The 27,957-nt window shown below is 39.1% G+C and overlaps 1 protein-coding gene across 2 annotated transcripts; it reads right to left on the bottom strand.

Annotated features, from left to right (window-relative positions):
* Positions 1-1,546: 1,546 nt before the first annotated feature.
* Wdr82 (WD repeat domain 82) lies at positions 1,547-27,957 on the bottom strand. Of its 2 annotated transcripts, XR_013898852.1 has the most exons (9): positions 27,747-27,957; positions 25,094-25,191; positions 24,841-24,907; positions 22,796-22,999; positions 21,122-21,290; positions 17,255-17,374; positions 16,622-16,714; positions 15,181-15,273; positions 1,547-1,926 (listed from the first exon to the last, which is right to left on the bottom strand). XR_013898852.1 is itself a non-coding variant. In XM_080278845.1 (8 exons), exons 1-8 carry the CDS (start codon positions 27,905-27,907, stop codon positions 15,241-15,243), a joined length of 945 nt encoding a protein of 314 aa, XP_080134971.1. In that variant the 5' UTR covers positions 27,908-27,957; the 3' UTR covers positions 14,615-15,240. The 2 variants fall into 2 exon arrangements, 1 of the variants encoding a protein (XP_080134971.1); XM_080278845.1 differs by lacking the exon at positions 1,547-1,926 and having other exon boundaries at positions 14,615-15,273.

The raw sequence follows: 27,957 nt of genomic DNA, 5'->3' as shown, positions 1-27,957 counted from the left end.
GGATACGATACAAAATAATGTAATTCATGAAAGATGTGGAGTGAGGAAGTCGGTGGACACCAGAATAAAAGAAAGCGTACTGAGATGGTATGATCATATGGAGAAAATGGATAACAATAGAGTGGTGAAAAAAAAAAAAAATACCTGAGCGAATTTGAAGGAGGGAGGAGGCGAGGTAGGCCAAGGAGAAGGTGGAGATACGGTGGACGAGTGTGTGAGGAAGAGAGGTTTGGAAGTGGGTGATGCTAGGGACTGACAAGAGATCGAGCTGGCTGGATGAATGTTGTGAGAAGTGCATGATCAGGGATTTGGCACCCCTTTTTAACATGGCAGCTTCCGGACTGACTCAATCGGATACGTTTATGTGAAGCTACAGAACGTGGTGAATGTTTTTGGCGTATCCGATAAAGCCAGGATTCCGGGGGCTTGAATGATGAGTGAATGGAAGCATGGCCCATTGGACTGGGCAAATTTGGGCTGTCTGGACATTGCTATTCGTCACCCTGCCGAGGTCCGGATGATGATGACGAGATACTAACTACAATTTGCCCAACTGAATGGGCCTGACTCCTATTCATTCACCTCGAGTTGGTAACGCCATGTTGCTTCCCTGCCCCAGTTTCTCTCTGGATCTCAACACTTTTCATCAATGGCAGCAGCAGAAGCCATCTACTTTATGTCTGTTCACTATTTAAAAAAAAAAAAAAAAAAAAAAAAAAAAAAAAAAAAAATTCCATTCTCCTAGCCTACCATACCAATATTTACAAGCTTAGTCTCTCAATTAGTGGTAGGTGGGGGCATTCACCATCCACTTACCTGATGAAGTACTGCTCTCAGGTGACTGCCTTTTCCTTCTTTCCTCTTCCTTCTGTTTATGGTGACTACACTTAGTGATACGCCATATGGTTTCCTGTAGACCAGGAAACTATTTACTACGTTGGGTGGTAACCATATAACCAAATTAGGCTCCTGGTGGTTTAGTGGGTACTTAAGGCGCTCCAATCGGACTAAGCCGGTGCAGTTCTATATCCAAGGGGTGGTTGGGGTTTACTGCTCAATTAATGCCACTCAGGGATGAATGAAGGTGGTCACTCTCATCTTACATGTCAGGACCAACTAGCCTAGCCAAGGGATCCTTCGCTCCTAATGGGGAAACACAGGATTAGATGATGAAGAATTGTCTTTCATATTGTTCTCTGTCAGCTTCCCCCCCCCCTCCTCTCTCTCTTAACCTTGTCATAGATGTTACCCTAGTCATCGATCTGCTATCTACTGTACGAAAAACATGACCTGCCCATTTTTATTACTGTTCCACATTTAAATTGTGGTAGTTAGTTCTGATTTTTTCTGTCCCTTTATCCAATGCAAACACTCCAAGGAGGGAAAGAAATCTAAGTTTCCCTAGTACGTCATTTTTGTCGTGCGATTCAGTTCTGATACTATATTTTGGTTTACTAATTACATCATACTTCTTGGGAAGGTCAAGTAAGAATTCAATTTCTTTTTTTAAGTTACATTTTCATCTTCATTTTCCAATCATCAGCATTACAACTCTAAAAGAATACAGGGAAATTACAGAATATGGGAGAGATGACATATTTACAAGACCTAACACAACCACACCGGGATATACAACTCTGCACAGGTGCAGCTGTAGCCTACAAAAGAAGTATGCAGCTTGAACTAATATCTTATTCATCTGAGGATCATGTACTACCTCTGTAGCAGAGCATCAAATAATTTTTCACCTATAACTAGTTACTCATTACTAGACAACACTATAAATCATGTCAAAATATACTACCAATACCTGAGATTATGTATCAGCATTCTATTACACTAGCTATTGCTTTAGCTGGGATGGGTGAGTCTGTTGCTGCACAATATTCTTCTAGTACGGACATAATCATTGACCAGCTTTTATATCTGCAAGGAAGAGCATAAGTTGCTTTACCAACATCCTTTATCACACTAATTATCAAAGTTAACAGATTTCACAATAAATATGTAACTTTTTTAATGGAATGAAAGTATAATGAACTCAACAATGAAAGCTGCTTAATACACTGGACTGCTACATGGATATACAGTATTTGCTGACACACAGATACAGTATTTATAATAAATGTACTGACTGTTGGTAAAGCTACTTACAATATCCAGGCTATAGCTACACGGCAGCATCTTTCAATTATGGTAAACTCTCAATTATCTGTCATCACAATATCTGGCCCAAAGCAACAACCAGTGCTGCTGGCTCAGCTCTATTAATCCCCTCATGCACAGTAAGTTTTCTGTAAGTTTGTGGCACATGATGAGAGAAAATGCTGCGAGGGCAGCCTGGACTTCTGCATAAAGGAAAATGTTTCCATGGATTTTACTTGCCCAAGAAAATGGCTATATTGGTATTGTATACCATCATCTTCGCTGATAGGATAAGCTAATAAAATCACATGAAACTGATGCATAAAAGTATCAAAATGCAGTGAGAATAATGTTGTTCAACAGTGAAAATAAATTCCTAACAACCTTGCACAAAATTGTGTCTGCATCATGCAAGAGCTAAACATATGTCTAAATGCAGAATTTCACGAGCTTTCATGAGGTGTTTTCAGAATTCCGATACAACCAATAGTTTCTGAGTAAATCGCAAAAAATCACACATGCACCCCCCACTCACACCGAAAGCCGAAGAGAAAGCTGACTATTTGACAGTGTTAGCCTTGAAATAGACACTCTTCCCCATGACGCACCCAAGATTCATGCACTTAATGCTAAAACTTAATTTTTGGTGAATATTTTTATCCAAAATTGCCTAATTGGCATCCCTTCAGACCAACACTGATGGTGTGTCAAAGTGAGTCATTGGTTACTCTTCAACCTAACATCATTTTAACGCGTTTTGCGTCACCACATGCGAGAGGGTTACAGCAATATCCGGTGCCAAAATGGGATGTAACCGGTGGTTCTATGCAATATTTGGTATTGAGGTGTATCAACCAGCTCATAAATGGTAGCTAATCGGCGCTGTATTATTGTACAGAATTACAGTATTTTGTCATTACTTTAATGTATTTTAAGCTTAATTCTCATGTTTTACTCAAGGGAAAGCTTTTAAGATAGTTAAGGGGGATAATAATGCAATATCCAGCTCAACAGTGAATACTGAGCTGATGGAGGGGTACTACGTAATGTCCGGCGTTTTGCAATATCCGGCACAGGGTTTGGCTGAATTACACCAGATAATTGAGAGTTTACTGTGCATGAAGGCTGACTGAAGTATCTGACATGTTTTCATCAATATTAAGCTATCCTTTATTTTGAAATTGTTCTAAATGGAGAATTACATATCTGCACATGTTCTACCATTTCTAAACACTATTACTTCCTTATTTCAATAATGAATCGGTGGGTCTGAAGTTTTCTCACACATTACACAGAAATTTTATTTGAGTATCACCAAGCCACCGAGAGACTGAAGTGTAGACTAAAGAAAAACTCAGTATCCAAAATATGCTTCTGGTTACTCAGTCTGCCCTATTCACCAATACACGTTACAACACTGACACTAGCGGCTTGAAAACAATTACTGAAATATTTCCAAACATTTCACAATCACACTTATGTATTACAGTCTACATTATCAGCTCCTGATAATGTACAACACATCACTTAAAATTCTATTTGTACAAAACCAAAGGAAATGAACAGTACGGTAACTTGTGAGGTTTGTGGTAAAGTATATATTTTCTATTACTAAATACATACTGAATCAAATTTTGCTTAAACACCTTATAATCATTTACCGAATATGACAGTGGTGACTGTATGTTGGGGAGGTTGCAGATCTGATGTTCTTGTAGTGTTCTCATTTTGCAATGTATGAGTGCCCTAGAAAATATGCTTGTAAGAGTTGTTCCCACATGAACAATAAGAATTTCTAAAGCATAAAAAATGCAAAAGCCTCAAGATTATGCACCACAATAATGACTGATTGGTTGAGGGAAATACTACCTGGTAATTAAGACCTAACATCGATATTCTAATACTACATGAATATATATATATATACAGTATACTATATAAATATAAATATATATATATATATATATATATATATATATATATATATATATATACACAGTATACTGTATAATGAACAATACTGAACCTGTATTACCAAAATAGTGAGTTAATCTTTTATTAAGCCTGAAGTTACTTAAGGCTTATAATAAGTATACTGAAAAATATGACTGCCTTTACTTAAAAAAAAAAAAAAAGTGCTACTTTACTGGCTCACTGCACATACTTCAGTAACAATTATTCCTGGTTGCAATGGATATGCCACACCCACAACAAACTTTCTTACAATATATTTTCAAAGTGTGCTCACGACATTTGAAAACAAACATTATTTCTTGTTCTGTTCTATACGACCTCTACTTTTCACAAGATGAAGATTCAATGAACATATTTTACATGCACTTATAAGTACAATAGTTTACTTTGGTAAACTAGTGCATCAGATGGAATCGCTTTAAAGAATACTGTACATCTAAATCATAAGTTGAATGGGGAAATCTGTGTTTGCTAATCTACAGGAAAATCTCTAAATAATCAACAGAAAAATGAATTATTTCCAAATACTTGGTGCATATCAACTACCTTATCTCCTCTTTCATCTTTTCTTTTACTTACATCCATCATAAACGAATGACAAAGCATTTGCAAACAAACAAGGACTGAACTGTCATTTAGCATTCATGGGACATGCAATACACAGTTTGTGTATGCATACTTAATGGGGGATTTATCTGAAACAAAGCAATTCTCTACTCCAAAAACTGCTTTAAGCCTTGAAGTTTAATTCAGCTAAATCTTCTATTTAACAAACATTCGCATTATAGAAATATCTGAAATAACATGTCTAAAAATGCAATGTGGTAACTACCAAAATATCCTTCTCAATTATGGAGTTTGTTCAGGAAATCAGATACATTTCATTTTTTTTTTTTTTCTGCATATACATCCATCCATCATCCAATCCTATGTTGCCCCATGAGAAGCATAGGAGCCCAGGGCTAGGCAAGTTGGTCCTGACATTTAAGATGAGAGTGACCAACCTCACTCATCCCTGAGTGGCATAACATGAGCAATAAACCCCAACCATACCTTGGATATAAACCTACACAGGCTCAATCCGATTGGAGTGCCTTTATTACCCACTAAACCACCAGGTGCCATAATTTGGTTATATGGCTACCACCCAGCATAGCAAATGGTTACCTAGTGTAAAAGAGACCATTTGGCTTGTCACTCAGTGTAGAGTCACCCATAGGCAGAAGGAAGAGGAAAGAATGAAGGAAAGAAAGACAGAAGGGAGTGTAAAGTCACCTGTAGGCAAAAGCAAGAGGAAAGAATGAAGGAAAGAAAGACAGAATAGGAAGGAAGGAGGAGAGGAAAGGGCAGACACTCAAAGCAGCACTACATCGACTGAGCAGGTGGTGAGTGCCCTCATCTACCACACTTTTTAAAAATGGGAAAAACACTAATTACAGTAGTAACTACAGGTAACTGATCTATTTCCCAGCAAACTTACAGCCAATTTGAATTGGTTTTGAGGTCTTTTAAGGATTCTGAAATCTCTGGAAAACTAGTCTGGCATGATGACTACAGAGACTGTAGTACGGTAATTGACAAAACAGAAACAGGGCATTATTAGGCCGCAACCACATGCACAGATGTTTATGAACCAGCCATTAATGTATGTTTTGGTCATGGTTGGGTTAATAAAAGGTGGAGATGGACCACAGGCCCCACCCACTTGCAAAGCCCCAAGCCCAGGCAGGGGGAGGACCCATCGACCACCAGCCATGACCAATGGCTGCAGCAGTGACCCCAGAGCACCACACTGGGGCAGCCACAGGGACACCCTCCAAGCATACCTCAGCACTGTGATTGCCCAATCATCATGCACTCAATGATAGGGCACCCCTCTGGGGCACTACTCCCAGGTTTGGGCCGCACGCTATTAGGTGAATGCAAGAGTTTGAAAACTGCAATGCCCTGTATCCTCTGGCACAGATCAGAGCCCCAGCCTCATCCTGCCCTAAAGTCATGCTGACAGAGCGCACCCCAGACCTTCATGTCCCCCACTAGGCAACAGAGGCAAGTTTCCTGGCTGCATGATCTTGCCGGCACCAGTCCCTGTGACATATTGGGGTACCGTGTGTAGTGTGAAAAGTGCATGTAGTGTGGTGCATAACAGAAAGTTAGAGAACAAGAGTCTGGGAGAGTATACTGGCCTACTCTCCATGCAACTGACACACTGAAAAAGGTTAGCAAAGAGAAAGAGTCAGGGTAACAAAATGCTTTTTGTGAAGATTTATAAATAACTGGCTAAATGCGCCGGTGCAGCTGGTGATACTTTGTTACTATCAGGTTACAGTACATCTTCAGACTAATCTTACGGCAGGTGGGGGTTGGACCTCATTATGGCATGTACTTGCTGGGACACATGACTGATCAGCCTTATGCATATTATGTAAGTTGAGTGGGCTTCTTAAATTAGCACAAAGATGTCTGTGATCTTGTTTACACCTGGAATCCTACCGACTGGTGTCTACACGTAAGTAATATTGTACTTGTAAGTCATCTGCCTGAATGACTACATAGCCCATTTGACTTGGAATGTTGTTGATAGTTCTCCCACTTCTGTATTTTCCCTTTCCTTGGTTTTATGTTGTACATGACCACATCTTTTGGTGGAAAATGGGGTCATGATGATGATGACAATGAAGATGATGGTGATAATGATGATGATGGTGAATACAAAGACAATGACAAAGATGAAATTCGTGAAAGTAAATAACAACACCATGCTGGATACACTCCAAAAGGAGCTGTATACACTTTCCAGCAGATCAAGAAGAACGCAAGTGAGAGAGTTCTGCTATTTCACCATTTCATACAAAACTACATACATTATAATAAAGGATATGTGGGATTTCATCATTATTCATATTTTTTATAAGAACTTTTGATCAAGAAGTTTCATTATCTGATCTTTATGACATTGCAAGCTGTTATCATCATCATCATCACCACCACCACCATCACAACCACTCTGTGATCTTCACGTGCGATTCAGAGGCCTCTCCTTCAATCCAATTACATACTCATACTGTATTTTTGCTATCCTCATACAATTACATTCGCCCTCAAGAGAACTTTCTGAACTAGGGTGCTCACTCAATCTGAATCAAATCATATAAAGGATGCAAGGATAAAGTGAAAAATATGTCACTGGAATGAAAAGGCTAACCTATTTCATCACTCCTTCCAAATTCGTAGCTTTCCTGTATCCACATTTGGTTACCATCACTGACCAATCAATCAATCAATCAATCATTTCCTGTGGCACCCCACGGGATGCATAGGGCCTCAATGAACTCTCTCCACCAATATTTGTCTCTTGCCATCTCCTTCAGGTCCCACCAACACTCCTCTCCTGCTTCTTTTTTCATTGTCCTCAACCAGGTTTCCCTCGGCCTACCTCTACCCCTTCTTCCTCTAGCAATCCACTCTGGCACATCCTGTATTAAACAATCTTCTTCTCTATATATGTGCCCCAGCCACTTCCAGCAAGACAGTCTCACATATTCATTAACTATTTCCACTCTCGTAATATCCCTTACTCTTTCATTTGTAACTCTGTCTTGCTACTTTACCCCAAGAATCCTTCTCAGTATTTTATTCTCAAATCCTAATACTTTCTGATCTGTTGCAATTGTACTGTACCATGACTCATGCCCGTAAATTAAAATTGGTCTAACCATGGACTTGTAAATTTTCACTTTAGTATGTACCGAAAGCATATTATTATTCCAAACAGATTTCAACATTCCAACAGCTCGCCAAGCCTGTCTAATCCTCTCCTCAATTTAATTGTTTAATGATCCATTAGATGATACAATCATTCCCAGATATTTAAAGTTTTCTACATTCTTCACCACATTATTCCCAATTACACAATCGATTTGGTTCTCCACGTTCATATTAATAATTTCAGTCTTTCCACAATTTATTACCAATCCCACTTTTTCTCCTTCCTCCACCAGACAATCGAGCACCCTCTGCATCTCGTAAATACTTCCGCAAATCAGTACAATATCATCAGCATAGTCCAAATCCATCAGCTTCTTATTTTCTGTCCAGTTAATTCCTGCACCTGTTCTCCTTACAACCTTTTTCATAACATAATCCATAACCAAAACAAACAACAATGGCGAAAGAACTCCTCCTTGAATCACTCCTGACCTAACTTGAAATGGATCACTCAAAGAACCACCCACCATTACCTTACAAAAAGTACCTTCATGCAGGCTTCTAATAATATTTACAAACTTTTCTGGTATACCATAGAATCTCATAATTTTCAACATAGCTCCACGTGAAACACTATCACATGCCTTTTCAAAATCCACAAAACACGTTAAGTGGCATTGTCATCTCATTAGCTTGTTGCATTAGATGCCTTACAATAAAAATCTGATCATTACAACCTCGACCCTTTCTAAATCCCGCTTGTTCTTCTCTGAAAATTTTATCAATTACTGGCTCTATTCTGTTCAACAAGATTTTGGAAAAGACTTTTGCAACTACAGGTGTCAAAGTTATCCCCCTCCAATTGCCACACACACTTAAATCTCCCTTTTTTGGTATTTTTATAATCACTCCATTTTTCCACTCTTCTGGAATTCCACCATTATCCCAAGCCACATTAAAAAGTTTCAAAAGCGCATTCATCAACTCGTCATTTTCCACCTTAAGCATTTCAGGGAATATTCCATCCTCACCTGGAGCCTTAAAATTCTTTAACTCCTTTATAGATTTTGCTACCTCTTCCAAAGTTATATCCCCTGTTTCTATCTGCAAATCTCTCTCGGCTGGCAAAATGTCCTCTTCAGCTGGGACTGGTCTATTTAGAACAGATTCAAAGTGCTCTTTCCATCTTCCTTTTATATCCAAATCTTTAGTCATCAAATTACCATTTCTATCTCGTACAGGTATTTCCTTCCTTCTCCTTTCAGTCCCAGTTAACTCCTTTATGGCCTGATACGCTACTCTTGTGCTCTGACCGTCATTTTTACTTAATTTAATTTCTGTCTCTGTCGCCTTTTCATCATAGAGTCTCCTCTCTGACCACCCAATGTCTATTAGAAAATGGCTGTGACCTGTCCTTACCAATTTCTACAGGTCAAGGTGATTTATTTTTCTTCCATCGTCCCTTATTCAAAAAGGTCTCTTCGAACACTGCATACATTAAGGCAAATAAAGTGATTTATTCTTCTTATGTCTTCCCCTACTCAAAAATGTATTCTCCAACCCTGCCACTATTAATTTACATTTTCACTAATTTCAGTAATTACTTAATATCTTCCACTGTATTTCTCACTTTCATCATTAAAAAGGTCTCTTCTATCTATCTATCTATTGCCAGACGCCTCAATCCCGTTTGGGGTGGCCACAAACAAATCGCTTCCAAGTTGCCCTGTCCCCCGCCATTTCACTCCCCTGCTCCCAACTCTTATACCCCTGAAAAGATTATATACCTTATCTGTCACTTCCACTATTAAAAAAGGCTCTTATACCCCTGAAAAGATTACCTTGCATTCTTACTATCCTTCATTAAATATCACCTCTGTACTTACTTCTTGCATAACTACTCAGAATTAACATAAATCAATGTGGTAGTTCAAAGAGAGAGAGAGAGAGAGAGAGAGAGAGAGAGAGAGAGAGAGAGAGAGAGAGAGAGAGAGAGAGAGAGACAGACAGACAGACAGACAGAATTTTGATAAGAATTCAACAAAAAAACACCCACATGGAATTGATCTGTCACTGGACACAATGTGGTATTTTAATTTCTTTTCTGGATGTCACTGCCCTTATATTATGCCCTCATTATAAGCTTTATTTTTTTTTAAATCTGTTTTTGTAAATTTCCCTAAAGGAACATTTTTGTGTGTTTTCTTTGTTTCTTTTGGGTGTTCTCATTCTTCTTATCAATAATCAATACCATGGTCTCAGCTTTATTTCAGGCTAATTGATCTGAAAATTACTACACACGTACCTAGGCCATGTTTCTCAAGGCATTTTCCTATTATTTTGTAGTTCAAAAAGTGTAAAATGACAGACAAGAAATACCAGACACCAAAATAACACTCCCAATAACGACAAATGTTCCATTCAGAGTCAAATGTGGCTATGGTACAGGGCAAGTTCAATTTGAATGTGCCCTCTGGCCTGTTTGTTCTTTGACGTTTTTCAAACAAGTTACAAATACAAGCATATACATGCATTTATATACAGGAAGTAAACTTTAGGGAAGGTTCAAGCATTTGCTTACCAGTGTTCTCTCCCTACTTTCTGCTAAATCCGCAGAAAATTTGAGGAAACTGTCTGTCGTAAAAATTCACTGCTATCTCTAAAGATATCCACACAAAATTAGAGAAAAGCTTGTCTATTAAAAAGTTTCACTGTTATCTCTAAAGCAGACTACATAAAATATGGGAAAAATTCCCTGTTGTAAAGTTTCACTACTACTGCTAAAGAAATACAGTAAATAGAAATTTTGAGAATTTTTAAAATAAAGTTTCACTGTCATCTCTACAGAAACCCAGAGAAAATTAGAGAAAAACTGCCTGTAATAAAGTTTCACTGCTACCTCTAAAGGTGACTGGTCAATTCCCCCAACTTACAATAACAACTGTAAGAAAAAAGGGAATGATATTTTGGGAAACATACTCCAATTATATGGAAAAGAGCCTGTATGGTGCTTTCTTTCTAAACAATGGACAATATGCTACAGTTTCACAATAAAATCAGAGCTAAATAAACATACACTCCACTAATAAATATGTGTACACAAGCTCGACATGATCTACACTGAAACAATGCGAGTATCACCTATGGTCATATTGTTGACACTTGGGAACCTTTCTAGAACCTCTTCCTTACCAGTTTATCTCTGCATACAAAGTATCAATACTCTCTTTTATGCTATGTAAGCAAAATGTCAGCACTAGAGGGGAAAAAAAAAAAAATATGAAAGAAATATTGTCGTCATAAACAAAATACTGTACACTGACGAGGAAAACCACTAAAACTCTCTTTTAAGCTATTTAAGTAAAATACGTAACCATTGGGAAATACAAAAACTGTAATGTCAAAGACAATATACAGGCAATACAAATAAAACATATTGCTGAGGAAAAGGCACTAAAAAGTTTCCAAAGCACAATAAAATGCAGACCCTTGAGTTTACGCAAGGGAAATAATAGAAGTTGACCAAAAATAAATTCGATGGTCTTTGGGCATGTCAGTTTTCTGGATGCTGGGTAAGAGATCTGATACCTGTAAATAGGATAAGTTAATCAGTGCAAACTAAATTTCACTACAACGGAAAAGTAAACTCCGCCAAAAATAGCATAACCTATTCCAATGGATGCACTACAATCACATCAACAACCTGAAATGCTGAATTCAACAGAACTGAGTCTCTAAATACTGTCCTTATAATGCACATAACCAGCATTACTATAACAATGAACAACAAATGAATAAAGCCTGAAAATACTTATTGAACACTTGCAGGTCACAGTATGGTAAAAAATACTTGAAGTAACATTACATACGTCACTGGCAATCCCAAGTATGACAAAATAAAAAGAGATAAAATTAAGCTTTGTTAATTTATTAATAAACATAATGTAAAATAATATTGTGTGCACTTAAAGCTACATCTTAATTTGTATCACCTGAAATTAGCTTCATGGCAATTATCGTACTTCACTTTTTACTTTTCCTGATGCTATGTTAACCTGAATATGTTGAACAGCAAGACACTGTGTTTTCACTAATATTTTGTTACCCTTCACAACTACAGTAAACACCCAACAAACAACAATCTATCACATGGCAATACATTTGAGACACCTGTCATGTAGTAACAGGAGAGGTAAAGAATAGTATGGGACTATTTTTATTTGTCTTGGAAATATTAACAAGTCTCTCACACGGAACGAGTATAAGTCCCGGGTAGCTACCTCCCTGTCTCGCTATCTGTCTCTCTCTCTCAAATCGCTAAGCCCTTCTCCCGTGACCTGTCTCTAGGATCGCTTGTCCCCTTCTCAACTCTCTTTCCTAAAATCTGGTGTAGCAGGGGTGTGTCACGTGTGTTCCTCGTGGATGGAAAGCTTAAGGAGCCTGTGTGTGAGTATGTGTGTATATGTGTGTGTATGGTTACTAGGTCTTTGTTCACGAGAGGACTGCTGACAGCTAACTGCATCATCTCCTTACTGGCCGCTGTCGTCAGCTTTCCTCAGTGTTAAGAGTGTGTAAGCATGTTTAGCACTGCTTGATTCTCGCAGACACAACACCTTCTCATCATCTGACTCCCTGCTTCTATCTATCTATTTATCTATCTATCTATTATGATTTGTAAATATAATATGGGGTCCTACCACACTGCTCGGCCGCGCAAAAATGGCGTACCATCGACATTTAATAGTTATAATATATTAATACATACTACATACACATTATAATGAACTTATAAGCTAATTAAGTGAAATACATAATATTGTAAAGTAACATAATTGTATGAATATTGTATACATATATTATTCATAGTAAATAGTGATTATTCAGTAATATTACATTTTAAATAAGTTGTATACATATTTGAAGAAATGCATTAAAGTAAATTATTTAACTGTAATACAGTATGTACTTGGGTTATTATAGTGAAATGCATACATGCAAGAATAAAAATAGTTTAAAATTAAGATTATTGTAAGAGTTATTAATATTTCATTTAAAGATAATGGTACTGGTCTGCCATATAAGGTTCATTCTTCTTTGTATTATTATTATTTTTTTTTTATCTTTTTTTTTTTATATATATAATTAATACTATATACAAAATATATACACTTCATTCAGGGTGGTTAACTGTGATGTTAACTCTCCCCCCACTAAATAATGACTCCAAATTAGCAATTCTTGCATGCATTCTGTGCATTGCGAACAGCAGTACTGCAACTACAATGCAGACGATTATAAAGACAGTAGGTGCTGGGCTATACACATAATATGGGTTGAACATACTCAAACTCAAATCTTCCCAGGGCTTCATTGTTTCATTGATCAGCTGCATAGTTTCAACCTTAGGTGAAGTCAGCTTAATACTTGTGCTCATGTTTAAGTTCATATTAGGCAGTGGGTGGAAATGTTTGTGAGTATGGTTGATAATGGCGTAGTGACTGATGGTGGATAAAGTAGATATGGATGGTGTAAATACCGCACAGTAGTCTGGTGCTATGTATAATCCTGAGGCTGATGTATGAGATGGTGGTATATCTGGACAGACTATGTAAACTGATGTGTTATGAGGGAAATAAAAAAACTGTGAGTGTCCAATGCGTTGATGGTGTACAAGTTTATCTGGAGCAAAAGTGAAGTTGCAATGATGATGAATATTGTTATTGCTGATGATAGCCATTTCACAAGGGACCGTATCAGTAGGCTGAAACGTGAAAATGTACGCAGGACAAAGATGAACAGCATGTAAGGATGTGCGGCACTTTCGCTCAATCGTTGACTCACTTGCGAAAGTGACAGTGTCTCGTCTCTTGGAGACCATGATGAGTTCGGTGTCTGTGTTGATGTTGATGATGACCAAAGTGTTGTTATTTTTATAGGGAAAAGGGTGTATTTGGTATACTGTGAACAGGTCTTCAGTGATGAATGGTACATGAACTATCACTGATGTTGGTGTTAGTGTTGCTTCTAAGTACGGGTAATATTGCATAAATTCCCTACTACGGAACAGTGGCTTCAATTTATGTTTATGTATGCCTTGACTAACTATCTGACGTAGCTCATGAACTGGGTAGGACCCCATATTATATTTACAAATCATAATAGATAGATAGATAAATAGATAGATAGAAGCAGGGAGTCAGATGATGAGAAGGTGTTGTGTCTGCGAGAATCGAGCAGTGCTAAACATGCTTACACACTCTTAACACTGAGGAAAGCTGACGACAGCGGCCAGTAAGGAGATGATGCAGTTAGCTGTCAGCAGTCCTCTCATGAACAAAGACCTAGTAACCATACACACACATATACACACATACTCACACACAGGCTCCTTAAGCTTTCCATCCACGAGGAACACACGTGACACACCCCTGCTACACCAGATTTTAGGAAAGAGAGTTGAGAAGGGGACAAGCGATCCTAGAGACAGGTCACGGGAGAAGGGCTTAGCGATTTGAGAGAGAGAGACAGATAGCGAGACAGGGAGGTAGCTACCCGGGACTTATACTCGTTCCGTGTGAGAGACTTGTTAATATTTCCAAGACAAATAAAAATAGTCCCATACTATTCTTTACCTCTCCTGTTACTACATGACACACCAACCATTCAAGTTACTTAGCAATACAGTATCTACCTTGCTAAAGCAACTGCTACATCAACCTCACCAAGTATCAATTTTCGCATTTCTCCATCAAAACTTTTTTTTTTTTTTTTTTTTTTTAAAGAGGAAAATGCCAAACCGTACCCTTATATTAACCACTTAAACAAAACTAGGTACTGTGAACAGAAAATGGATACTGTAGTTCAAGGTCATCATCATCTCTGACGTCTTGCTCTTTCCTGAGAACCCCTGAACATTAGGTACTTTAACTTCACACACCTTACATGGTTATAATCATACTCTGTATTGCAGCAATGCAGTACCTGACTGCTATATCATAGCTGAGTGCTGGGTGTTCATTGTAGCTCAAAATATATTATTATAAACCATATCTATCAATATTCAACTTGTCCAAATGAGATATAAAAAAATAATCACACTAAAGTTTAATCACTTCAAGGTCTCCTTCTATTTTTGTTCAAGTAAGGACTCTCTTTCTATCAACAACTTACTAATGTCTCAGATACAGAAAATCCAGTCTTAAATAATAACACATAATTACATCTGCTATGATAAAGTAATAACTTGCATGGATGAAGAGCTGGTTCACAAAAAAACTTTGTGTCAGATCTCTAATATAATGAACTTGGTATGCTGGAATTAGTAATACAAAAAAGCATCTTTAAGAAGCTTACTGCTATAGTGACAAATGAAGTTGCACATCTTCAGGGATCACGATAATGGTTCTTCTTTCCTCACATGTCTTCTAGTGCTGGTAACCAAAATGCCTGTTGATAAACAGTGGCTGCTTAATGCATATCCAATCATCATCATCTAATCCTGTGTTGCCCTATGAGGAGTGTAGGAGCCCAAGGCTAGGCAAGTTGGTCCTGATATTTAGGATGAGAGTGACAAGCCTCACTCATCCCTGAGTGGCATTATGTGAGCAATGAACCCAACCACCCCTTGGATATAAACCTGCACAATATATAACTAAAATTCAATACACTGAACACCTCACTACGTATCAATGATTAAACAGGGACACTAATGAAAACTAAGGATTACTGTTGCTCTACTTGGGTCTGCCTAGCTGAGAAAACCCATCAACCACAAGCAAGCAGCTGCCTTCTTGTGGCACACGGCACCTTGCCAGGTGGAACAGGACCTTTCCACATGGCAAGGTGCAAGAAAAAAGAAGGCATGGCTCCAAGAGGATGAGCTCTGTATAGAAGGTATATATGAATCATAGTCTCAGCCCAGATTTTAATTGCTTGATGTGGTTGAATTCCTCACCTGGGAGTGTTATGCTGGGCCAGCTATTTGGCCTAGGTCCCATGTCACCTATGGCAGTACCTCCCACGATGATAGTAATCAACCACCGTCTACCTTTTGGTGGGATAACAAGTGCTACACCTCGACCAAGGGTGACCCGAGGGATTATACTGTACAGGGCAGGGGTGTCCACTGCCCTGAGCCAGATACACGACAGCATGACTATAAACCAAATGAAACCGTGTGGTCTGGTGGATTAAAGTGCTCTGACAGGATGGAGCCTGTAGGGTTTTCTACTGAGGGATGGTTGGGGTTAACTGCTCATAAAATGCCACTCAGGGGCAAGTCTGGCTGGACATAACTTAAATGTTTTAACTGAGCCGTGTAGTCCTTAGCCCCTACCTTGCTTATATAGGGCAAAAAGGGATTAGATGATGCTACAATGTACATTTACTGTGACTCATTACAAGTCCATCTTACCACAGAGGGCTAATGGTGGCTGTATCTAACCTGTTTGGTTGCAAAAATCTCACTTAAACATAATAATCTGGATACAGCAAGATGATCATCAAGCTTTACGGCTTAAAATGGAAAGACCATGGGATGTAACTGGTTGATGGGGAAAAAAAAAAAAAAAAAAAAAACTGCATGAAGATCCTCCAGTTATTTGAAATTTTCTGACATGGAACTACTTGATGATCAAACAATGTACAATATACTCTCTGATTACAGACACTGTTAATATAACTTACCAGCAAGAACACCTCACCCTAAACTAATATATATATATATATACTGTACAGTATATATATATATATATATAGTATATATAAAGGGGAGGGGGAAGGAATTGGGCCTTACCATATTGGTGCAGCCAGATGCCAACATCATGTACTTAGGGTTGAACTGGACACACTGCACAGGACCCGTGTGGTCTGCATTCAGCACACACACCTGCAACACCACATCAATAAGGACACTGGTTAATAAAAAGCTGATACACAAATGTTAAACAGCAGACACCAATATTATGATGTAAACGTTCAGTGTTCTTTGCCACTGAGAATGCTAGATTCTGAAGAAAAACAGAAATGCACATACTACTGACCCTCAGACCTTGGGAAGTTTCTCCTTGGTACGGTAAGTAAAACTGTTTGGCAGCAGCCAGGGTAAAACATTAGTTGTCCTTGGAGGTTTTTAAAACCCTCCTACCCAGGTGAACGACACCAACCTCCGCAGGCTCAAATGCTGGTTGTCAGAGACAACAACAAAAGAATCATACTCTCTAATCAAATAAGTCCAAAGTCCCACTGTACAGTACTAAATATTAGCATATGGGCATTTACACTTAGAATTACTTTCATCTCTTTTGACCAAACCTGAAACAGCAATAAAACATTACATCTGTCATTTGAAAGTTATGGACAGCATTACCACAAATATCAACAGCTGTCTGGATGACTAGTTTTCCCAAGGCAATGTTGCTACACATACCTTATAGCCTGTCTCTGCATTCCAAACATGTACTCTACCATCTGTTGAGCCACTGAAGATAAACTGGGAGTCTGGACTGAAAGATGCTTCAAGTGGGATGCCCTTGTTATTAAGGTGACCCTGTAATAACACATACATATTACTGGTATCAAATTAAATCCTTAAAGACATTTAAGTCTGAAGACAACTTAACCACCATTTACTGACTTACACACACACACACACACACACACACACACACACACTGTGGAAATGGGAGAAGGCAGGGCTGAAGTGATATATATGAAATTAGAAACTGGAGAGAATGTTAAGAGAGATATGGCGGTAGTGTATGTTCCCCCAAAGACGAAAGCATGGAAGGATGACGAATACCATGAGATGCTGTCAGATATGGCTAGCTACTTGCAAAAAATAATTGAGAAAAGCAATAATATAATTTTGGTGGGTGACTTTAATTGTAAAGAGGTGAACTGGGAGGAATGGTACTCGGGAGGTGGCGAGGATTCGTGGGGCACTATGTTATTAAATATAATAATGAATAATGTGATGATGCAATGGGTCAAAGAAGAGACACGGTTTCGAGGTGAGGACACACCAGCAAGGTTAGATTTACTGTTCACCAAAGAACCTGATGTAATAGAATCATTGGAATATCTCTGTCCTTTGGGAAAAAGTGATCACGTGGTCATTGAGTTCCAGATGTTAATAGGAAACGTCGAGCCAAGAGACGAGCTTCATAGACAGGGAAGATAAAACTTTGGGAAAGCAAATTTTACAGGATTGAGAAACTTTTTTGAAAATGCGGATTGGAGAAAATTCAGAGAAACAAGAGAGATACAGAGGAAGTGGGATATCTTTCTAGACCTCTATAATTTGGGAGTGGAAAAATTTGTACCAAGAGTAAGAGGGAAAGAAAACAGGAAAAAGGAGTGGTTTAATAGAAGGTGTATGATAGCAAAAAAAGAGAGAGATAAGGCGTGGAACAATTGGAGAAAGAGAGGTAACGACAGAACAAAGGAAGAATATAAAAGAACAAGAAATGAATACAGTAATCACTCCAATATCCGGATTAATAGAGCCATAGGTAGGTCCGGATATTGGTTCTGTCCAGATATTGGGCCCCAGCTTATGGACTTGTACTTATGGACCCTAACTCAGAGAAACACCTATACAACTCCCTCTGGACATGCATAGCACCTATTTAAGACCCAAATCACACCAATAAGGCACATAAATGACTGAAATAAATGCAAAAGAAACATAAAATGAGGGTTTAGAAGTAGGTTCATACAGTAATAAACATTCTGGTGACTGGCTCCTGGACTGGTACTTATGGACCCTAACCTAGCCTAACTCAGAAAAACACCTTCCTACTGCACATGCATAGCTCCTAACACCCTATTCACACCAATAAAGGACATTAAAGAGTGAAATGAGGTAAGTATAGTATGGAAAAAAGTACAGTATGAAACATTCTTATGTCCGGATAGTGGGGATGTTCGGATATTGGGCGTCCGGATATTAGAGTGATTACTGTACACAAGAATACGTAGAGAAGGAGAAAGGAATTTTGAAAAAGGTATAATTGACAAATGCAAGGATGAACTCAAACTGTTTTATAGATTTGTTAATGGCAAACTGAAACAAAAGGAAGGAATCACCAAGCTGAGAGTAGAAGGAGAGGTCTTTAAGGATGCGGCAATGCAAGCAGAAATAATGAACAAACGTTTCCAATCAGTTTTCACTAAAGAAAAGGAGCTTGTGGAAGGGGAGGGAGTGATTAGAAATGTTCCGGTGATGAAAGATATAAAAGTGGAGGTACAGGAAGTGTATAAATTACTGGAAACTCAAGATGTAAGGAAAGCCCCAGGACCTGAAGGAATTTCTAATTGGGTACTGAAGGAATGCAGAGAACAACTGGCGGATAAAATTCACAGCTTAATTGTATGCTCACTGGAAGAGGGGAAAGTGCCAAAAGAATGGAAGAGGGCAAATGTGGTACCAATTTACAAGGGAGGAAACAGGGAAGAACCCCTGAATTATAGACCAGTGTCTCTAACCAGCATGGTCGCAAAATTGTGTGAGAGAATCCTGAAAGACAGATGGATAAAATATCTGGAAGAGATGAATATTTTGGCTGAATGTCAGTTTGGATTCAGAAGTGGAAGGTCATGTGTTTCAAACTTGTTGAGCTTTTACTCAAGAGCGATTGATGTGGTACAGGAGGGAGATGGTTGGGTGGATTGTGTGTACTTAGACTTAGAGAAGGCCTTTGACAAGGTACCTCATAAGAGACTAATGTGGAAACTAGAATATATAGGAGGACTAAAGGGGAAACTTCTGGAATGGATGAGAGACTTTTTGAGAGACAGACAAATGAAAACAGTAATAAAGGAAAAGATGTCTGGATGGAGGGAAGTAACAAGTGGAGTCCCTCAAGGCTCAGTGTTGGTGCCAGTAATGTTCCTGATTTACGTAAATGATATGGTAGATGGAGAGAACAGTTATGCAAGTCTGTTTGCTGATGATGTAAAGATCTTGAGGATGATAGAGGTTGAGGAGGATTGTAAAATACTGCAGGAGGATTTGGATAGGATACACAATTGGAGCCGGACGTGGGAAATGAAATTTAATGTAAAGAAATGTAAAATATTGGAAATGGGTAAAAGTACCAGGAGACCATCACTGAATTATTTTTTGGGTAATGAATTAATCACAAAAAGGAGAGAAGAGAAAGATTTGGGAGTGCTGGTCCAAGATAGTTTGTCACCAGAAAAGCACATTAACAAGATAGTTGGAGAGACTTATAAACTCTTGACTAACATAAGAGTAGCATTTCATTATATGGATGAGGAAATGATGAAAAAATTGATAGTGGCCATGATCCGCCCCAGGTTAGAATATGCAGCGGTAGTGTGGTCCCCACACAAAAAGAAAGATATAAACAAGATTGAGAGAATACAAAGAACAGCAACCAAGATGGTCCCCAGTCTGACAGACCTGTCATACAGAGAGAGGCTGGAAAAACTGGATTTGCCTTCGTTAGAGGAAAGGAGAAAGAGGGGAGACATGATTGCGGTGTTCAGGACCATGGTGGGAGTAGATAAAATTGACAAAGAAGATCTGTTTGTATGGGATAAGAGAGCAACAAGAGGACATGGAATGAAATTGAAAAAGTCAAGCTGCTTGAAGGATATCAAGAAATATAGCTTTCCTTACAGAAGTATAGACTTATGGAATAGCCTGGACAAAGAGATCGTCCAGTCTAAAAACTTAAACGAGTTTAAAGCTAAATTTGACTTATTGAGAAACAGCGAGGGAAGCCCACGAGCATAGTACATTCCGTGTATATCACAATTAGGTATATTAGATAAATACTTAAATATTTGGAACGACTTAGACAAAGAGGTGGTGCATGAGAAAAACATTCATGCGTGTAAAGGTAGATTTGATAAATGTGGATATGGAGACAGGACAACACGAGCATTGCTCAATTCCTGTATACTACAAATAGGTAAATACAAAGTATCTACTCCGGTGATTGATGGTTTCACAATTAACATTGTTCCTGTTGGCGTTTTCTTCCTAAGGCAAACAGTTCTGATTGCAGCTTTTAATATACATTGTATGCATTCCATACTTTGCTTAGCATTGAAAGTAATAAGAGGTATACATATAAATAAAAGGCGAATGGAGAACATTTTCAAATGGCTTGTCCATGGGTTTGAAACGTAAAAACAGTAAAGTGTAAAGATGCTTTTTTTTTATTTTTTGTAAGTACAGAGTAGATAATCAGCTAATTATTACAGATAATGTATACTATCTACAGAATTTGCATTCTCTTACAAAAGCATAACAAAGACTCACAGCAAATGTCTTCAGAGGTGTTCCCTGAAAGGCATCAACTAATCTGATGACTGAGCCATTGGTAGAGGTGAGGATAGTCTTGCCATCCGGGCTAAACTTAATACCAGTCCAGTCACACTCCTTTTCCATCGACAATTGAAAAGTGCTGAATGGGCCCTTGTCAAAAGATCTGTAATGAATAAACAGCCTATATGGATGAAAATACTAGCAGATATTTAAGTGACAATAAATACAGCTGGCAAACAAATAATTCGGTCATACTTTTCCAGCAATCAAATATTGTACAGTATTCCATCTAACATTCAAGAATGCAGTGACTCAGTTCATCATGTATTATATATTAATAATGACCAGTCATGCATGAAAGAAGACTACAATGACACATGAAGGTATTGCAGGCAACTGCACTGGCCACACATGACCAACAGAGTATCCTGTGAGGTGCACTGTTCCACAACACAGTCAAATTTGACGAAGAAATGCTCCTTTGCTTCAAGGTCACTCACCATCGTAGGAACATTCTCTGCGGTAAGAGACAGGAAACCCAAAATATGTTTCAACCCCACTGGCATTATATAGTCATCAATTGAAATAACGCTGTCAACAAAGAAAGAAAAGCAAGTAGAAATTGCCAAAGCATCACCCATAAAAAGGGCACCATTGTCACAGCCACACCAGCAGCATCTTCAACCTTCACTGCAGATCTCCCCATGACCTGGCCATCACACCTGAGCAAATGCAGCTATGCCAACCCGTTATCCCACCTCTTGTGATAACAAAGGCAGCTGGTCATCCCCTAAGAGGCCTAGGATGTTCTAAATCCCCACACAAAATACTTTCCAAAGGCTATACTCACAAGTAACACTTCAGGTTCATCTGTCCTCTGTAATTCCTCTGGAACCTATTACAAACAGGATGGGGGTAGGAACTAAATCACCTACAACCAGCTTGGGGGGTTCCTTGAGCTGTACCCAGCAACCTTCATGATTCATGTCAGCCTAACAGGATCTCTGACTGGGCTGGGACAAGGGCCATGACTTAGCAACATACAGCATAAGGAAGGACCCCCAGCAAAAATCCTGGATCACGGTCAAACAAGACTGGCTGACCCTGATCCCTCTCCCTCATCTTAAATTTTTTGACAGCAGAAATTTTAATGGGGATAAGTTGCAACCCATTCCCCCAACCTCCCTAGTAAAAGGAGAACTAACTGCTAGTTTACAGATTGGGGTGTGAGTTCTGTGGGCACTGAGTCTGGCTATCCAGGTGCATTGTCAACCATGACTAACAAGTTCCACCTACCCTACCCTACTAGATGAACATCAGCTTGTGAAGCTGATTTGTCTCTGAAAAATCTTATTGTTCATCCTGCTAGGTGTCTAGTACTGTAACCCTCCTCACTGGTCAAGACCAATGGGGATGTCAATTTAGTTGCTGACAACCCAACCATGAAACAGGTAGTACTGGATTAGGCTAGGCTACATGGTACCAGTACCATAGCAGATCCATGCCTGACCTGACCTGACCTGACTTATGACAAATGAAAAACCCTAGAAGCTATGTGAATTAGTCTGAATCACCCATTTTAATGTTTTCATTGACTGACATTTAATGCTGTCATTATCATAATATTAGTGGATGGGTGAGTAACACTACTTCTCACTTTCATCTTACCTTAAATCATACAACTTAATTTGCTCTGAGCTTATTCCAGCAGCAAAGATGAGACCTTCAGGATCAAATGCAGCAACTGGACGCCCCCCAACATGCATCATCCCCTGGCAGTTTGGTGAGCGAAGGTCCCATAGTCTTAGAGTCTTGTCCAATGAACCAGAGATGAATGTGTCATCAATGGGACTCATACTCAGTGTTACCACTCTGCAACAAATAAATTCATGTCTTACAATACCAACAAAATTGTTCAATATGCTGCAAAAATCTCCATCTATCTATCTATCTATCTATTGCCAGACGCCTCAATCCCATAAGAGGTGGCCACAAACAAATCACCTCCATGTCATCCTGTCCAATGCCACTTCACTGCCTTGCTCCCAGCTCACACTCCCCTCACTCATATACCTCTCCACTCCATCCCTCAATCTCATCCTCGGCTTCCCCCTCCCTCTCCCCCCTTCCTCCTCACTCACATACGCTTTCCTCGTTAGTCTCTCACTCTCCATCCTCTCCACATGGCCAAACCACCTCAATGTATTTCTCCTAATGCTTTCTATCACATCCACACCCACACCTCTGCACTCCTTCACTTCCTCATTTGTCAGTCTGTCTCTCCATGTGACTCCTCATGCTCTTCTCAAATAACTCATTTTCACTACTCTCAATTTAGACTGATGTCCTTCCAACAAGGTCCAAGCTGCATGTCAATAAATTACAGGAGGAATCAAAATGCTGTCATGCATCGACTTTTTTACTTCCATGCTCACTTCCCAGTTCCTTATCACTGCTTTCAAAGACCCAACAACCTTTCCTCCTTGTTGTACCCTTTCATACTTCACCCTCACTCATCACACTACCCAAGAACTGAAACACACCCATATTTTCCACATCCTCCTCATCCAGCCTCACTGTACATCCAGTGATCTCATTTCTCTCAAAGACCATAAATTTACTCTTCCCTACATTCACCTTTAGATTCCGTTTCTTAGACACACTCCTAAACTCGTTCATCAAGCCTTGCTGTTCCCATTTGTCATTACTTAACAACACTGTATCATCTGTAAACAACAGTACAGGCAGTTTCCAAACACTGCCCTCTCTCATTAGGGTTGCTCCAACATCCACTGCCCTACCTCGTACGGTATCACTTTTATTACCCCATCCATAATGTACTGCTTGAACAACCATGGGGACATGACACATCCCTGTCTTTTACACAAGATAAACCTTCATTAAAATGAATCTTCTTTTACTGAACTTCAGCTGTAATGAATGCTATGATCCAACAAATCTCTTCATATAAGTTGTTGTCGAGCAACCCGTCTTTCCGGTCGAGCATATACTAGACTAACCAACAACAAAATTGAAAACTTACAGATTACAGTAAACTCTCAATTATCCATCATCGCAATATCCAGCCCAACAAAATATCTGCTGCTGCTGGCTTGGATATACAGTATTAAAGCATTAACCAGTGCCAAAACGGGACATAACCAGTGGTTCTATGCAATATCCAGCATTGGGGTGTATCAACCGCTCAAAAGCGGTAGCCAACCAGCCCTGTAATACTGTATTGTATTATTACTTTATTGTATTTTATGCTTAATTTTCATCTTTTACTCATGGGAAAGTTTTCAGGATAGAGGTTCAAGACTGATAGTAACACAATATATGGCTTGATGTCAAATAATGAGACGATGGGGATTACTACACAATATCCGGCATTTTACTTTAACCTGCGTAGGGCTTGGCTGAATGATGCCAGATAATTGAGAGTTAACTGTACTTAAAAATTCAGTAGGCTACCAACATGGCATTCTGACATCAAAATTCAATTTTATGAATCAGCAGTTGGCTGACTCATGTCAAGGTAATAACAGTTTATACTTACACTTTAAAGGAACATTCTAGACATGTTCTGCATGGGAACTCATCAATTTCAATAAAAGCCCATGCTATATTGTCGGGTTACTAGGATATTCACGACCAAACAAGGTTTCCAAGCCTGATCAAAAGATCTAGAAAAAAAAAAAAAAATCACTTACTTTTTTGTGTGCCCTGGGAAGTATCTGATGTACTTATTATCATGTAAAGATAAGTACCTGATGGTATCTGGAAAAAAAATATACACATTCATAAAATTATGGTACGGTTGCTGCTTAATTCACAAAACTCAATAACAATGATCTGATAACCATAATTTGGAGAATGAACATAAAGGTATGGTACACATCTGTTCACAGCCAAAGTATATGAATTGTATGGTCACAACTAGAAAACAACATTCACTACACATACCATCAATTTTGGTTGAACTATAAATTGCAGAGTTTTTTGCATGTGTGAAATGTATGAGGTCAACTCCATATTTCTTGCTGTTCAATGTTCTCTTTGATCTGAAAGAAAAAAACAGCCAAGTACATGACAAATCTCTTAATTAAATATGACAAATACAGAACAAGTAACAGTGGTCAATGGTAGTAGTCAGGGGATTGCATGGCTGCAGGTTCAATTCAGAACAGTGGGAAACAGAGGAGGAAGGGAAGATCAAGGATAATATGGAAGGATGGAGTGGCAATATATAGTGTATCTATAAGACAAGTGTGTGCTGGAATGAGGTCAACCAAATGGCTGAGGATTGGGCACGGTGGAGGCAACAGACCATCCTTAACAGACAGGGAGGGTGAGAGGTGTGAATATTGAAGGTAGGGTTGCAAGGGGCTTGCAAGAAGCAGACTGAAAAAGACCTGAGACGAGGTCATAGAGTGTGACCTCAGGGATGTGGGACCGAACAGAAAGGGTGCTAGAGTTCAAAGAGCAAAGACAGCTGCCATTAGGTGACAATCGCCGACACATGCAAGCACATTGGAACCTTCATAACTGCGATCTGTGCATCTTGAATAGAGACTTATAACAACAAATTAACATTTGAAAGTGATGCCAGTCATGAAGTGGTGTCATGCAAAAAGTGCAAACTCATGGTATACCAGTAGTTTCATTTTGCCATCGAGCTATGACAGATAGGCTGCAAAACTATGAAAATCTGGGCTGTTAGTGTAAAAGAACTACCAGTACCAGTAGACACTGGGAACTAGCCTCCTAACATTAGCCATGTTCTGGGTCACTTTCACAATGCCAGCCTTGATTTTCTGGTGGAGTTCAATCTCAGAACTGTGTGAATATTGGTTTGACTGAGGAAAAAAAAAAAAATAAATAAATAATCATGTGGTACCACTGTGCAATGACAAAATAACCTATATATAAACCCGGGGTAGCCTGGTTAGGTTTGGTTTGGTTGGCTCATGTACAGTTAAGTTAGGCTAGTGTAGGCTTGATCAGGTTTCACAAAAAAATATAGGTTTTTCCCAATTGTCTAACTCATATAGTACGCTTTATCCTCAGCAGTTTCAGTTGGAATGGGAAGGGATATATTAAATAAAATGGTCATTTCTGTTAAATATGAAAGTTGGAACGGTGCACATAACCACTTTAAAAAATTAGGAATACTTAGGTTTCTTACTTCAAGAAACAAGGGATGAGGCTATGGCACACCTAATGTCTGACTTGGCTCATATCTCTGACTGGGGTAAAAATAATATGGTTGTCTTTAATGCTTCTAAGACTCAGTTCTTACACCTATCAACCCGACAAAATCTTCCACAGGTATACCCACTGTTTAATAATATTCAGATTAATCCTGCATCATCCTTGAACATGCTTGGGGTTTCATTTACTCGGGACTTATCTTGGAAAGATCATATTGCATCTCTTGTAAAATCTGCTTCCAAGAGATTGGGTGTGCTAAGCCGACTCCGCTCTTTCTTTACCCCTGCACAATTGTTGACTCTATACAGGGGTTTTATCCGCCCCTGTGTGGAGTACAACTCTCATGTGTGGGGAGGCTCCCCACATACAGCTCTTCTCAATAGGGTGGAGTCAAAGGCTTTTCGTCTCATTAACTCTCCTCCTCTTACTGACTCCCTTCAACCTCTGTCTCTTCACCGCACTGTTGCATCTTTATCTCTTTTCTATCGCTACTTTAATGGTCACTGCTCCTCTGAACTGTCTGCTTGCATTCCTCCACCTCTACGACGGGCGCGTAGCACCCGTCTGGCAGCAAACTCTCATCCCTTTTCTGTCCGACTCTCTAATGCAAGAGTTAACCGTTACTCCCAGTCTTTCATTCATGCAACAGGTCAGCTCTGGAACTGTCTCCCTCTGTCTGTATTTCCTCCTGCCTATGATCTCCAGTCTTTCAAACGCAGTGTGTCCAGGCATCTCAAAATGATCGGATCTTGAATTTGGCTCTCTATTGTATTTTGTTTTTCTCTTGGAGGGAACTGTTACTGCGGGCTCATGGCCTTTGGTTCCTTCTTCCTCGCATAAAAAAAAAAAAAAAAAATACCAAAAACAAGTAGGCCTATGGGCAAACTAAAAACATTACCAACAGGAAAAGGGAAATGTTCCCCAGAGCTAAACCTTATTAGATCATATAGCCCTGCTAGTTGACAGGAGGGTGCTATCCCTCCTGGCATAGCAGCTACTGGGCACGGCTCGAACTCACAACACCCTGGTCCCGAGTCCGACATTCTACCACTGTGCCACCCTGCCCCCATTTACCAACAGGAAATAAAATTTCAACTGAAACCTGAACTGATCTTTCCTTGGTATACCTTTCCTGCTCACATACCACCTTAATTACACCTTACTTCTGTATAACATAAAAAAGTGTGATCGAAATGAGTATTCACAAATACCTACTACAGTATTCATGTCTAGAGAATATGCCAAACTCTAACTTTGCCTTGAAGCGGATCCAAACCACCCTAGTTAGATTACAAAGGAACCATCGTTTTATTTTGGTTATAATGACTGGAGAAGAGACTCATCAAGCAATTCACGATCAGGCAAGTCAAATGCTGAATACTACACTTATGCTGTCCATACTTACGTGCCCTTCTCACAGTCATATATTACGATCTGGTCATCATCACTAGAAGATACCAGAAGATCGCCACCAGAAGAGAAATCAATGTTATTAATACGCTCTGTGTTGTCACGGAAAAGTTTTGCCACTCGGAAAGACCTAACGACGTGGTCTACAAGCTTCATTGTCAACAAAACAGGAATAAGTTTGGCGTTAGGTTATCATAGGCATCGGC

The sequence above is a fragment of the Coenobita brevimanus genome, chromosome 75 (assembly GCF_032717465.1).
Source record: "Coenobita brevimanus isolate Jiangsu-jjx chromosome 75, ASM3271746v2, whole genome shotgun sequence".
Lineage (NCBI taxonomy): Eukaryota > Metazoa > Arthropoda > Malacostraca > Decapoda > Coenobitidae > Coenobita > Coenobita brevimanus.
The sequence above is the reverse complement of the archived record's forward strand: the minus strand, read 5'-3'. Positions and strand labels throughout refer to the sequence as shown.

Bases quoted from the DNA above. Each gene is read 5' to 3' on its own strand.
- Wdr82 (XM_080278845.1), bottom strand. From the start codon at position 27,907: ATGAAGCTTGTAGACCACGTCGTTAGGTCTTTCCGAGTGGCAAAACTT. The intron at 16,715-17,254 runs GTATGTGTAGCA...GTGGTGTTGCAG, and splicing joins ATGCAGAGACAGGCTATAAG to GTGTGTGTGCTGAATGCAGA. The intron at 15,274-16,621 runs GTAAGGCCCAAT...GTTTATCAACAG, and splicing joins CATCTGGCTGCACCAATATG to GCATTTTGGTTACCAGCACT.